The sequence below is a fragment of the Plasmodium gallinaceum genome, assembly GCF_900005855.1.
Source record: "Plasmodium gallinaceum strain 8A genome assembly, contig: PGAL8A_v1_76, whole genome shotgun sequence".
In the NCBI taxonomy this organism is placed as follows: Eukaryota; Apicomplexa; class Aconoidasida; order Haemosporida; family Plasmodiidae; genus Plasmodium; species Plasmodium gallinaceum.
In genome coordinates, this window is record NW_021628238.1 from 1,826,214 (window position 1) to 1,841,617 (window position 15,404).

Consider the following 15,404-nt stretch of genomic DNA (forward strand, 5'->3'; position numbering starts at 1 on the left):
AAAATAAAATAATAAACTAGCTTAAAAAAAAAAAAAAAAAAACAGAAGCTTATTTAATAAAAAAATTTATATAGAAAAAGCTAAATCTTTTCATTATATATATATATATATATATATATATATATATAAGAAATAAAATGAAGATACACTTTTATATATTATTTTATATCTATAATGAATTTATATATTGTCTCAAATAAATTTACAAGCATTGATAATATTTTCACTTTTGAATACGAATTCTTATTTACAATATATTTGGTTTATTGAATTAAAATAAAAATAAAATAAAATTTGAAATTTACACTATAATATTATAAATACTCTGTGTTATTTTTCTCTTTTTTTATTATAAAACTTTTCAAGACAAATTAATGATACTCTTTCTGCACACAAAAGTCACACAAATAATTACATACACATTTTTCTTTATTTTTTTTATTAAAAATTATTAATTATTCTAAAAAATGAATATAAAAAGAGAAATTCAATATATCAAAAAACAAAAATTATACATAAAGGCCATTTATTTATAAAGAACATTCTATGTAAAAAAAAAAAAAAAAGAAAAAGAGGTCCTATATCTTAAGATTACTCATATGATATATTAAATAAATAAATAATAAAGCTAATTTATTTCAGCTAGTATAGATTCATTAATGTTTTCTTTACACATAAAAAAAAAACTGTTTATTTTTATTGTATAATAAAAATAAATTTTGTAATAACAATTTATAGGAAAAAATGTAAAAATTGAACATGTTATAGGTATTCATATTCATTTATATATATTTCTTTTTCTTTTTTTTTTTTTTTTTTTATTTTGTTTTTACATTTCTTGCTTAAAATGGAAGAAAATATAATAGAAAAAATAGAAAAAATTTCACTAAATACAATTAACCAAGAATCTTATAATGAAAAAAAAGGGCTAAAAAGTAAAATTAGAGATTTAGAAAATATTATAGAAACTAAAATTCTGCAACTACAAAACCAATTAAAAGAATCAAAAGAAAAAGAAAAAGTTGATGAATATGATTTTAGTGAAATACTCAATGAATTTAAAGAAGATATTAAAAAAAAATTAGAAGAAACAAATGAATTAATAATAAAAAAAATTGAAGAACAAAATATAAAACACTTAAAATTATTTAATATTTTAGTATCATTAAAAAATGAAAATTCTTCAATTAATAAATCTATTTCTTTATTAAATGAAAGAATACACATGATAGAAGAAGATATTGGTGATTAGATTAAAAAAAAAATAACTTTTTTATATGATAAAAATATTAACTCGTTCATATTTAATATGTCATATTATTTTTCATTAATCTAAAAATAGCTTTTTTTTTTTTTTTTTTTTTGAATTAATATAAAATAACAAAAATAACTATTTTATTTTATTTTTTTTTTTTTTGTTTATTTAATAATTATACTCTTATAAAAATTATTAATTTTATAAAAAAAAATAAAATTTCTGTTAACAATTATTCATCACAATTTTTTTATAAAAAAAGGAAAATACTGAATAATACTACATTATTATATATATTTATATTAAGATTATTTTTTCTCTTGCGCAAATGTGCATAAGATAATATATTAAAAGTTTTTTTTTCAGTAAAAAAAAAAAAATATTTAAGATAATAACAAATAAATATTAAAATGAAAAAAAAAATAAAGTTGTAAAAATAGAATATAAAAGGAATATAATGAAAAATTAAGCAAAAGAAACATTATAAACATAATAATCCTTGTTAATTCTATCAACTGCTGACATTTATTTAAATTATTATGCAATTTTACTAATTAAATATGATTAATATCTTAAAAAATTTTTTTACTAAGTATTTTATTATTTGTGCATACCATTTCCTTTTTGACATCTTTAACCATTTTTTAAAAGAAAATCAATAAAATTCTATATTTTATGAAATTAAAAAATAATAAACAAAAAAAAAAAAAAAAAAAAAATTATAGTTAAGACAATAAATTTATTTTAATTTTTCCTTTTTTTATCTTAATATTTTTCTAAAGTTTGCATTTTTTATGCTTGTTCAACCAAAAATGTGTTTGTTAAATTATTAGTTCATATATATATATATATATTTTTTTTTTTTTTTTTTTTTTCGTTTCATTAAATGGAAAATTTTAACAGTTTTTAATAAATTATGTATATATAAGCATATTTTTTTGCTGAAAATTTTATATTTTATTTTATTTATTTTTTTTTTTTTTGTGTTTTTAAAAAATGTCATCATCTTCTATAACAAATAATTCTTTAAAGTCATTAAAAAAAGATAAAAAGGATACAAAAAAATTAGTTGAAAATCCCGATGAAGACACAAAATCTAATAAAAGTGAAAATATCACAGATAAAGCATACAAAAAAAAAAATAAAAGTAACTATTATTCCTTAAAAAATTTAGTATTAAAGGAACCACAAAAAAATAAAAAAAAATTAAATAAAAATATCTTAATAAAAAAAGAGTTAAAAAGTAAAATATGCAACCCCCAAAAAAAAAAAAGAAAGTTAAACATTAAATTCAATAAATCTTCTATTTTATCAATAAAATCAAAAAAATCAAAGATAACTAAAATAAATTGCTTATTAAAAAAAAATAAAAAACTAAAGAAGAGCGATAATAAAAGTGCTAATAATGAAAATAATATTTATCAAAAGAATGAATACAAACAGAATAATAAAATATATAATTCTTTTAAAATATATAACATTGATAAATTTAAAAAAAATAGAAATATAAATCTTTTAATGAAAAGCAAAAATATAAAAGAATCAAAAAATATAAATAATATGACAATTAAAAGATATAAGGATTCTAATAAATTAAAAAATATGGATGATAGCTTAAATAAATGCAATATATACTATAGTGACATATCTGATAAATCATTTAGTAAAAAGAATAAAGATGACATAAAATACAATTGCTTAAATAATAGCAATATAATTGAATATAATGTAATTAACAATGACTTATTATATTTTAGTGAGAATAATGAAAATAAAAGTTCTAGGTATATTAATTGTAATAAAAATAATATCTTAAATGATGAAAATTTTTCCAGATCAAATGAGAATGATTTTTATAAAAAGAACTTTAAAAATAAAATAAATTATAAAATAATTTGTAACAATAATTATGATTTTTCTGAAAATCATAAAGAAAATTTATATAATAATGAAATTATTTTAAATGAGAATTGCTATATGGATAAAAAATCTAATATGAATAGTTACAATTCAAATAATTCTAAGGAAGAATTATATTGGAGATGTCATGTAACAAATAATAATGATGAGAATTTTTATAACAATAATGATGATTTATCAAATGATAACAGTAGTATTAAAAATGAATTTTATGAAAACATTTATGATACAAATGAATTGGTTAATAATAATCTTGATGATAACTCAAATTTGAACAATAAAATGAATGAAGATTATCTCTTAAAGAAAAATTATGTATCTTGTGATACTTCTAATAATTACATAACTTATAAAAAATATATTCTCCAAAATAATTCAAATAGTAGTAGTAAACTGGAGGAGGAAAATGTAAATAATCTAAATAACTTCAGTGCAAAAGAAAATATTAATAAATTCAATATCATTGAAGACATAAAGAATGAAAATATAAGAAATGAAGGAAATCATATTTTCATTAAATTTAAAGAAGAAGATAATATTAATCTCTTAAGTATAAAGGATAAGGAAAATTCTCTTCATAGCTATGAAGAAAGTGATAAAAAAATAAAATATGAATCTGAATATAACAATATGGAAAGAAACGTACTGAATGATGAAATAAAAGATGAAAATAATAAAAATTCTAAATCTTCTGATAGTTTAAATGAATCCCTTTCACATTTATCAGAATCATTTAATTTGAAATGCTTACCAGAAATACCTGATGATGCAAATTTAATAAGTAGTAATGATAATTTATTTAGTTTAAATGATAAGAGTCTCTACTCTCATTCTAATTCTAGTTTTAAATTAAATTTAGATTTAGTTAAAGATGTAGATAATATGTCTACAGGATTTTATAACAATAAAAACACATACAAATCATATTTAAATGAAGAAGAAAAATCTTATGATGATGATTTTACAGATAATTTATTACATAATAATAGCAATTCAATAATTAATATAAATAATCAAAGAAAAATGAAAAATGTAAGTAATGAAAATTTTATAGTAAGCAAAGAAAAAAAAAAAAAAAAAAAAAAAAAAAAAAAAAAAAAAAAAATCAATAAATTGATATCACTTAATAGTAATATAAAAAATGAATTATCCAATGAAAAACCTAATAAAAATAAACATTCTAAAGTTCTAAGCATTTACAATAAATTATGTCAAGAAGTTAATAAAGATCATCTTATTAAAAATAAAGGAAGTATTATGGAAAAAAAAATATTAAACTCTTCAACAATTTTAAAAAAAAAAAAAGAAAAAGTAAATTTAGGTAAATTATCAAATTCAGATAATTTTTTCAAGACAAATAAAAATATGAAAAATAGAATGAGTTACTCTGATATATTATGCGATAGCAACATTTGCAATTCTGTGAATTTTAGAAATAATAGAAGTGATATAAAAGAAGAACATACAGATGAAAAATGTAATTCATTACAGAAATTATTTTTTAGTTATTCTTTAAATAGTGAAAAAAGTGATAACATATCTATAATTCATGTTGATAGTTTAGAAGATTTAAAAGCATCAGATAAAAAAAATAATTCATTGGATAATTTAAATGAGATAAGCAATACAAATGATACAAATCTTAAAAAAATAAATGAAACAAATAATTTATTATATGGAATAAAGGGTGAAAATAAGGAAAAGGAAAATTACATTCCTATTGAAAAAATTGACAAAATGGGAACACTAAATAATTATGTAGAAAAGGATTATTTTAATGAAGGTATAATTTGTGATGATAGAAATTATGTAAGTAACATTATAAATGATAATACAAAATTCAATGAAGAAATAAAAGTATTAAATGAGAACCATAATGATAGTTTTGTAAAGATAACTAGTAATTATACATCTGACATTTATTATTATAATAAAAATAAAGAAGAAAATTACCATGAAAAAAATAATTATAAGAAAAAAATGAAAGATATATATATAAATAATAATATTGATAATAATAATAATTTAAGTATTTCTTATAATTTTGATGGATATAAAGAAAATGGTACAAAATTAAGAAATGATATATTATCTTCTAAATTAAATGATACAAATAACAATTTTAAAGAACTAAATGAAAAAAACAATGATCAAATGAATAATGATAATAACTTTAAGGTCGATTTCGTATATTCATCATCTACAAGTGATACTATTTCAGAAAATGAGAAAGAAAGTATGTATATAAATTGGAGTACATTATTAAAAAATAAAAATGAAGTAACATCTAAGAAAAATATTAACGATGACTTTCATATTAACTATTGTACTATTAGAAAGAATAATATAATAAATAAGAAAATAAACAATTGGTTTTCTGATAATGATTTAAAAAAGAATTTTGATAAATTACTAAATATTAAAAGTGATAAAATAAAGAATATCAAAGAAAATAAAGAAAAAATAAAGAAAAATTCAAATTCTAGTAATGAAAAAAACAAACAAAAAAAAAATTTTTTGAAAAATATGAAAAATAAAAATAATCTTCAAAAAAATAAACATGATGAAAAACTAAAAAAAATTAATAATAATAAAAATAATTATGTTATAAATTCTAGACATGTGAAATACTATCCATTAGAAAAATTAAGTTCATTGAAAGATTCCTTAAAAGAAATTAATAAAAATAATATTAAGAAAAATGAAAATGAATTAAACGAGAACGAATTAAATGAAAATAAACTAAATGAAAATGGTACAAAAAGGAGTAAATCTAAACATGATAAAAATGAGCATAAAGGAAATGAGAATATTGAGAATTTTAATTTTAATAAAGAAAAAAATATAGATGATATTAATAATGATACAACTTCAAGTAAAAAGAAAATTTTAAATGATATGCTAAAATATAAAAAAATAAATAGTAATAATTCATTAATTAGTGACAAAATGCATATGAACAAATTAAATAGCTCAATGAATAATATATGCGATTTGAAGGTTGAAAACTCCGTTATACCAACCACAATTGATAATACTATTCTAAACAAAGATATTAGTAATTATATGAAAATAAAATCAGTGGAAAATTCATATTTAAATAATAATATGAATGAAAACAAAAAAAATTATATGAGTTTAGATTGTGAAAATAAAAGAAATGATATTAATCTAAGCGAAAGTGATATTAACAAAATATCTAAAAAATCTGATATTACAAAAATAAATGATGAGTTAGAGTTGATGTGTTCAAATGATAATAACATATGTTTAAAATATAATTCTTATGGGAATTCTATGTGTTATCTGGAATCAAGCAATAAGAATTATAATGATTTAAGTGAAGAAGATAATTCATTAATTAAAAACGAAAATTATTTAGCTATTGATAGAAAAAGTCATATAGATAAAATCGAGCAGTTATTGCAAAATTTTCAGGGAAGCATAAAAAACTTTGAAAAAGAAGAAACAAATTTAAATGTAAGTATAAAAAGTAATAGCAATGATAATCATAAAATAGAATCACACATTTTAATGAAAGAAGAAAATAAGCAAGATAGTATACAAAAAAAATGTGATAATAATTTTATTTGTAGTAAATATGAACCCAAAAAGACTGAAATAATCAATTGTGAAGATGATGATAATATTATAAGTAACGAAATAATTAATTGTGAAGATGATGATAATATTATAAGTAACGAAATAATTAATTGTGAAAATGATGATAATATTTTAAGTAGCCAAATAATTAATTGTGAAAATGATGATAATATTTTAAGTAACGAAATAATTATTTGTGAAAATGATGATAATAATATTTTAAGTAACGAAATAATTAACTGTGAAAATGATGATAATAATATTTTAAGTAACGAAATAATTAATTGTGAAAACGATGATAATAATATTTTAAGTAACGAAATAGTTAATTATGAAAACGATGATAATAATATTTTAAGTAACGAAATAATTAATTGTGAAAATGATGATAATATTTTAAGTAGCGAAATAATTAATTGTGAAAATGATGATAATAATATTTTAAGTAACGAAATAATTAATTGTGAAGATAAGAATAATTTAGATAATCAAATATTAAATTATAAATTAATGGATAAAATTAACGAAATGAATGAAGAAAAAATAGACAATATATGTGAAATAATTACAGATAAAAACAAAATTACAAAATTATTAGACAACGATAAAAATATAAAATATAATGAAAATGTAAAAAGTAAAAAGTCAAAATCATTTTTTCTTGATGAAGAAAAAGAAGAACATATGGAAATTTTTAATCGTTTAAATAATAATATTAATCTCCTAAAAAATGAAAATGATAATTTAAGTGCTACAAATAACATTTTAAACAATAAAATTGATAATTTAGAAAACAAATTTGTTTCTTTAAAAAATGAAAATCTGATTTTAAGTAGTGAAATTGATAACTTAAAAAATGAAAATTATATTTTAAAAAATGAATATAATAATTTAAAAAACAAAAATGATATTTTAAAAAACGAAAATGGCAATTTAAAAAACGAACATAATAATTTAAAGAATGAAAACGATAATTTAAGAAATAAAGATGATAATTTGAAAAACGAAAATGATAATTTAAAAAATGAAAATGATTATTTAAAAAATGAAAATGATTATTTAAAAAATGAAAATGATAATTTAAAAAATGAAAATGATAATTTGAAAAACGAAAACGATAATTTGAAAAACGAAAATGATAACTTAAAAAACGAAAACGGTAATTTGAAAAGCGAAAATGACAATTTGAAAAACGAACATAATAATTTAAAGAACGAAAACGATAATTTAAGAAACGAAAATGATAATTTAAAAAATGAACTTGATAATTTAAAAAATGAACTTGAAAATCTTAACCTGAGTGTTATATGCAAAGATGAAAAATTTAATTTAAATGAAGAAAATTATAAAATGAAAATTGATATGCTAAAACGTGAAATTGAAAACATAAATAATGAAAAAATCAAGTTACTCGAATCAACTGAAATAGTAGAAAATGAATTTATTGAATCAAAAAAGAAATTAGAAAATATTAAATATAATAATGAAAAATATACAAAAGAAATAGAAGTTTTAAAAGAAGAAAAACATGTAATAGAAAAAGAAAATGAAAATTTAAAAAAGAATAATGAGCAAATTGAAAGAGAATATAAATTATTATTAAACGATAAAGAAAATTTAAAAACAGAAAAGATGAGCAATATACTAAAAATAAACTATTTAGAAGAACAAATAAAGAGACAAAAAATACATTTAAAAGATCTAGAACGGGAATTAAAAAGTAAAGATAAACAGTTATTAACAAAAGAAGAAGAAATAATAAATCATAAGTATTTAATAGATGAAGTAAATAAAGAAAAAAAAATGCTTGAAAATAAATTAAATATGTATGAAATACAAAATGAGCAAGTAATGTTAAAGTATGAAGAAAAAAAAAAAATAGAAATAGAAGAAATGAAAAATATTATTGAGTGTAGGGAAAAAGAACTTTTAGACATAAAAACAAACGAAACTCTTCTAAAAAAAGAAATAGAGCTTTACGAAGAAAATATGAATATAAGTAAAAATAAAATAAAATACATTCTAGAAGAATCGAAAGCTTATAAAAATGAAATAGAAGAACTCAAAGAACAAATGGCACAACTGAAAGAAAAAAAAAAGCACCTATCTATCAACAATACAGAACTTTTAAATAAAGAAAATAATCAACTAGGAAATGAATATTCATGTTATGAAAAAAGTTATAAAATTCCATTAAATGAAGGAGAAAAAGAAATTATAAATATACAAGAAAAAGTAAAAAATAAGAAAAATGATTTGATCAATAATTGTAGCATAATTAACAGTAGTGATGAAGATGAAAAAAAAGATGAAATAGAATTAAAAATTAATAAAGAAATATTAAATAATTTATTTAAAGAAAATAAAAATATAGATTCACTAAATAACAGTTGCTTAAAATTCTTTCAAAACAAAAAAGATTTATTAATGAATGATGAAAAAGGAAATACAAACAAAATATTATATAAAAATTATGATAAAATATGTAATGAAATAAGTGATTTAGATATGCCAAGGTTACAAATAAAATGTAAAGATTTGTTAAAGGAATATATATTTTTAGAATTATTAATTAATGAATATGAAAAAAGCAACTTATATTTACATAAAACAAATAAAGAATTAAATAAAAAATTAGTTGAATTAAAATATTCATTAGACGAAAAATGTGATGATAAAAAGGATGAATTGTTTAATAAAAAAATGTTCAATGAAGAAAATCATAATTTAAAGAAGGAAGAATTAGACAAATCACTTAAAATATATGGAAGTAATAAAAATAATGAAATAATAGAAAATAAAATAATTAATTATAAGAATATGTGCATAGAATTAGAAAAATCAAATAAAAAATTATTTGGTAAATTAGAGAAGATAAATAAATTATTAATAGGAGAAAAAGAAAAAGAAAAAGATTCTATATATGAACAAATTTTGAAGAAGACATTAGAAATAATCAAGAATGTTGATATAATAAATGAGGAAATATCTACTTTTAAAGAAAAGAAAAATACTAATGATATTGATTATTCTAATATCCTCATATATTTAAATACCATTTCAGTTGATATTTTATTTATCAATGCAAACATAAGCTCTATCAATGAATATATAAATGAAAATTATATGTATTTGGATATTCATAATTTTAAAAATTCACTCTTTGATTTTTCACAGTATATATTAAGTGAATCAAATTTATATGGTGAGCATATTACAAATTATTTCAAAGCTAAAAAGGAAAATACTAATGAAAATTTAAATGAAAAGAAGATAGAAGAAAGATTTAAGTTTACAAATAATAATATGAATAATAATTCGAAACAAATAGAATTCAAGTTAAATAATTTCAATTCTATGGATTCAAATTTTATCGAAAATGATATGATAAAAAAAGAGGAAAGTTATTTTAATTCTGTAGAAAATTTTTTGTCTTTTTTCGAAATATGCTTTTCTAGTGATTTATTCTTAATTATGATACATTTATGTAAAGGAATTAATGAAATAAATGGCTTTTTAAGAAAAAGTGAAATGGAAAATTGTAAAAATATTATTAGTTTTTTACAAAATATTATGGATGAAATAATAAATTTTTATAGCTATGAAGGCAACACTTTTTTTCTTGATTCTTTTATTGATTTATTCGATCTTTTAAAAAATTACCTAAATAAAATACAATATATAATGAATTACGAAAAAATTAATAAAATGTATAAAGTTATATATGAAATACACAACATCAAAAAAATTATACGATTTATCATTTTCTCCTTTTTTAACTTCCACATAGATACAATTTTTAATGTAAATCAACATGATATGCATTTTAATTCTCATTCAAATGCCAACTGCAATATAAAAAATAACAGTGAAGACGTTAATAATGAAAAAGAAGAAAATAAATTTAAAACTTATCCAAATAACAATTATAATAACTCAATTAGTACAAATAATTTTGGTGGTGGTTTTTATAATCAACCGTATGGTAGTATGAACACTTATTTAACTAATTATTTTAGTGGTTTAAATGAGAGTGTAGATTTTGCTTATAGTAAAAAAAATTCTTGTGATTGGATGAGTTTAGAGTTTTTTTCTTCTTTTTTTAGTAATAAAGAAAATAAAAATTTAAATAAAATAGTGAACGATATATTAGAATTTAATTATAATTCACATATTATTCCTAATTTAATTTCAAATTATGCTGATGAAATGATTATATTAGAAATAAAACAAAATGGGAAAGAAGATATCTTAACAAAAAACGAAAATTATGCAAATTTCTTATTTAAGAAAATTTATGAAAATATGAAATTGAATAATTTGATTATTAATAGTAATAATTTTCTTGAATATTTTGGTGATGAATTAATTAAAAAAAAATTGTATAATAATTTCTTTTTTAAAAAAAATCATTTAATAAATATTGATATAATTCATAAATATTTAAATATTATTTTTAAATTGAATATTGGGATAGATTATGACTACTTTTATCAGCAATTTTTAATTATTTTAAATAAAATTATTTTACAGCCATCTTCTAACAATATAAATAACTGCTGTGATAATGTATTTTTTAATTGTTCAAAAGTAACAAATCATAGTCTTAATAAAAGTGTTTTATTATCTATTAATTCAACAAATAAAACAAATCAAAACAAAACTAATAATCAAAATAATATATATGATAATTACGATAATTTAAATTATCCTTTATTAGATGTAGATAATAAATTTATGAGTATAATATTTCATATGTGGCAAAAAATTGAAATCAATTATTTTTCTAAATTGAATAGTAGTAATATACATGATTCAAAGTTAAATAATAATTTATACCCTTTTTATAATATAAAAAATATTGAAACAAATAAATTAAATATGAGCAAAATAAGAGCTTATAAAAGTGAAATTTTATCAAAAAAGGAAAATTTCAATTTAAATAAAAAGACTTCTCATAATTTAGAAAATAATAATAAAGAAACTATTTATGTAAATTCATTTGTAAATAAATCTAATACTTTTAACAAGATTAATAAAAATGATAACTCAATGGAAACATATTTAAAATTGATGGTTTATGATATATTTAAATGTAAAAACGAGGATAAAATAATTGGTATAGATGATTTTCTTTTTATATTTAAACAGTTACATATTCATATTAAAACAAGTGTAATATATGCCATATGGTGTATTATAATTGGTAGTAAAAATATCAATTTAGCTTTAAAAGAAAAAATTCCTGTTTCTTTATTTATTAAAAAAGCATACACAACTAATCCATCATTAATTTTTTATGAATATTGTAAAACAAAAATACAACTTAAAGAAGCAAAGAAGAATATCAAATTATTACAAAAATATAATAAAAAAATACTTTTGTTAGTTAAAAATTAGTTTTTTCCATTTTAACACATGTATTCATTATTATTTATAATTTATCTCATTAAAATTATAACATATTCAAGAGATATATAATTAATTTTATAAAGCTTATGTTATTTATTCTTCATATTCTTATTACTTTTTCTTTCTTTTTCCTTTTTTTTATTAAAAATTGAAAATTAAAAAAAAAAAAAAAAAAAAAATTTCTTCTTAAAAAAACAATTCTTTTTAATGTTTTAAAAATATTGTTAAATTTCCTAATAATAATTTTATGTATATTATTTATGAAATGAAAAAAATATATGCTTTTTACTAAATTTATTTAATCTACATTCAAAATATTGTTTTATATTTTTGTGAGAATTGTTTAAATTTATTCAAGTATTTTTTTTTTTTTTTTTTTTAACATATATTATTATAAACCTTTTTCTATAAAAACAAAAAATAAATATATATATATTTTTAAAGATAAATATTTTTTTAAAATATTAATTTTTTTTATGTTTCATTTTGTTTTTTTGAAATTTGTATTTTTTTTTTTTTTTACATTTTTAATTTGTTTTAAAAATTCTTTTTTTTTAAAATTATGATTATATATATCTTCATTTTTAAATAGATTATAGTTATTAAAGATTTTTTTATTTTTCTTTTTTATTACAAATTTGAATTACATGAAAATATGATTGAAGACAACATTAAAAATAGGAAATTTTTTTTTTTTAATTGGAAGTAAAATACTATTAAGAAAAATATGTTTAAAATTATAGATAAAATAAAACCGAACATATTTTTGCAAAATGTTAAAATAAATAACACGAATAAATTTTTTTTTCCCCAAAAAAATAATAAATTACGTTTTTCTTCAAAAGTTGATAATGTTAAATTTAATGCTGATGATAACATATCAACTAATTTTCTTGAAGAACAAGAACTAAAACTAATATTTAATAAAAAAGTTACATTTTCTAGTATATTTGAAGATAGAATAAATGTATTTTTAAAACCATTAGAAACTGACGTAATTTGTGAAGGAAGATTTAACTGCAACAATTTGATTGATAGAGGTAATTCAATAATTATAGATGATAAAAAAAATGATATAAATAAATTAAGCGATGATAATAATAAAGAATTAAATGAATTACACAATGAAAATCCAAATAAAAATGATCTCAAGGAAAATAATAATAATAATAATAATAATAATGAGAATAAAAAAAATAATTTAAAATTTTTATCATTCGATAGATATAATTTATTATCTAAAGGAAAGCATATGTATATATATGATTTTGAGATTTACAACATTTCTGAATTAAGTAAATACGACGCAGGTGAAATTGTAAATGTTTATTTTTACAATAAAGAAAAAATTGGTATTGGGTTGTTAAATAGAAAAAGTAATATAGTTATTAGAATAATAGAAAGAGATATTTCAAAAGTAATAGACGATAGATTTTTTATAAAAAAGTTATATGAAAGCATTAAAAGAAGATTTAAATTTATTTATAATATAAATTTATATGATTATATTTATTCATTTAATGTAAGAAATAATACAAAGATATTTTGTAAAATTGTTAATTCAGTCAATGATGAATTACCAGGTTTGGTTGTTTATGTATTTGATAAAAGTATATATATAAGATATGATAATTTAATTATACAAAAATATAACTATATTTTTGAAAAAGAATTAGAGAAAATATTTTCACCAAAAAATATGTACTCCAAAAAAATAATTAGTAAAAAAGAAAAAAGAGCACAAAAAGGAAAAGAATACATCTTAGAACAACTGAAAGGTGATGACCTTGAATTAAATTATTGTGAAAATAATTATACTTTTTATAATAATATAACAAATATATCATATCATATTTTTGATATAGAAAGTAAATATGATAGAGTTTTTTTGCAGAGTTTAAGTTATTCATCTAATATTTTAAATATAGATGGGAACGTTGGTGAATACATAATAAATACTTCTTTAAAAAACCAAACATATATAAATAATTATGATTGTAGAGAAAATATATCTATTATATTGAGTGATAGTGCTAAAAATACTAACTATATAAATAAAAATATTTCTATTAATAATTGTAAACATATCACGTCATTGCATAGAGAAAGTAATACATATATAAATCTTTATTTTTTTATATAAATTTATTTCCCTTTTTTTTTTTTTTTTTTTCATTATATGAATTATTGTAGATATTCTTGAAGAATTAAATAATATGTCCTTAAATAATTTAAAGTAATATATTTATTATATTTTATTTTTGTTAAAAATGTTAAAATTTGAATAATATAAATACATAATGTATATGATTTAATTCTATTTAAATAAAATTTTAATATTTTAATTTTTGACAGATTTGATTTAATTATTTATAACACAAAAAGTAATATAACTTATAGAAAAAATTCTTATACAAGTATATATGGAAAAAGATATACTGTAACATTTAAAGGAATTCATAAATATTTAAATTATATTTCAGATATCTTACAAAAAAATGGTTAATTTTTTTTTTTTTTAAATTATATACTGTTGTATCTTAGTTTAATTCTAAAAATCTATTTTATTTTATTTTATTTTATTTTATTTTATTTTATTTTATTTTATTTTATTTTTTTTTTTTTTACTTTATAGGATTATTATTCATAACAGTTGAATTATCCACTTCTGATTATCACAAATTTTTGAATATTGTTAAATGTGTATTTGAAAATAAAAAGAAAAGTATTTCTATTGTATACGAAAACTCTTGTAGTATTGAAAATAAGTTAACATTTTTAAAAAATTAAATGATTGGCTATTATAAAATCCTATATGATTAAAAAAAAAAAATTTTTTTTTTATTCATTTAATTATTAATTTGTTTAATGTCTTTCCTTTTCTATTTAATTATACATTTGCATAATTATATCTAAATTCATTTTTTATTTTTGTTTATAATCAATTTAAATTTTTATGAAATACTAATATATTTTCAATTTATTTTTGTTTTAGATTTATATTCATAATTATATTACAACTTTTTTTTATTTTTTTTTTAGCATATTATGTATTGATGAAAATGCATGGTATATGAGATCTGTGTGCTTCAAGCTAGGAGAATCTTAAATTTTCTTATAATGATGAAATTAAAAATAAATAAATGTTTTTTTTTTTTTTTTTTTTTTTTAATATATTTATTTTTTATTTATATGAAAAGTGCACAAAAAAAAA

The 15,404-nt window shown here is 17.1% G+C and overlaps 3 protein-coding genes across 3 annotated transcripts; all 3 read left to right on the plus strand.

The window, feature by feature from the left end:
- Nucleotides 1-847: 847 nt before the first annotated feature.
- Nucleotides 848-1,252, plus strand: PGAL8A_00237200 (conserved Plasmodium protein, unknown function; the record flags this gene model as incomplete). Its single annotated transcript, XM_028671103.1, has 1 exon — nucleotides 848-1,252. One exon carries the CDS (start codon nucleotides 848-850, stop codon nucleotides 1,250-1,252), a length of 405 nt encoding a protein of 134 aa, XP_028527788.1.
- A 999-nt stretch (nucleotides 1,253-2,251) lies between these two features.
- Nucleotides 2,252-12,178, plus strand: PGAL8A_00237300 (conserved Plasmodium protein, unknown function; the record flags this gene model as incomplete). Its single annotated transcript, XM_028671104.1, has 1 exon — nucleotides 2,252-12,178. One exon carries the CDS (start codon nucleotides 2,252-2,254, stop codon nucleotides 12,176-12,178), a length of 9,927 nt encoding a protein of 3,308 aa, XP_028527789.1.
- A 739-nt stretch (nucleotides 12,179-12,917) lies between these two features.
- PGAL8A_00237400 (conserved Plasmodium protein, unknown function) lies at nucleotides 12,918-15,299 on the plus strand (the record flags this gene model as incomplete). Its single annotated transcript, XM_028671105.1, has 5 exons — nucleotides 12,918-14,298; nucleotides 14,384-14,426; nucleotides 14,546-14,691; nucleotides 14,826-14,958; nucleotides 15,233-15,299. 5 exons carry the CDS (start codon nucleotides 12,918-12,920, stop codon nucleotides 15,297-15,299), a joined length of 1,770 nt encoding a protein of 589 aa, XP_028527790.1.
- Nucleotides 15,300-15,404: the final 105 nt, after the last annotated feature.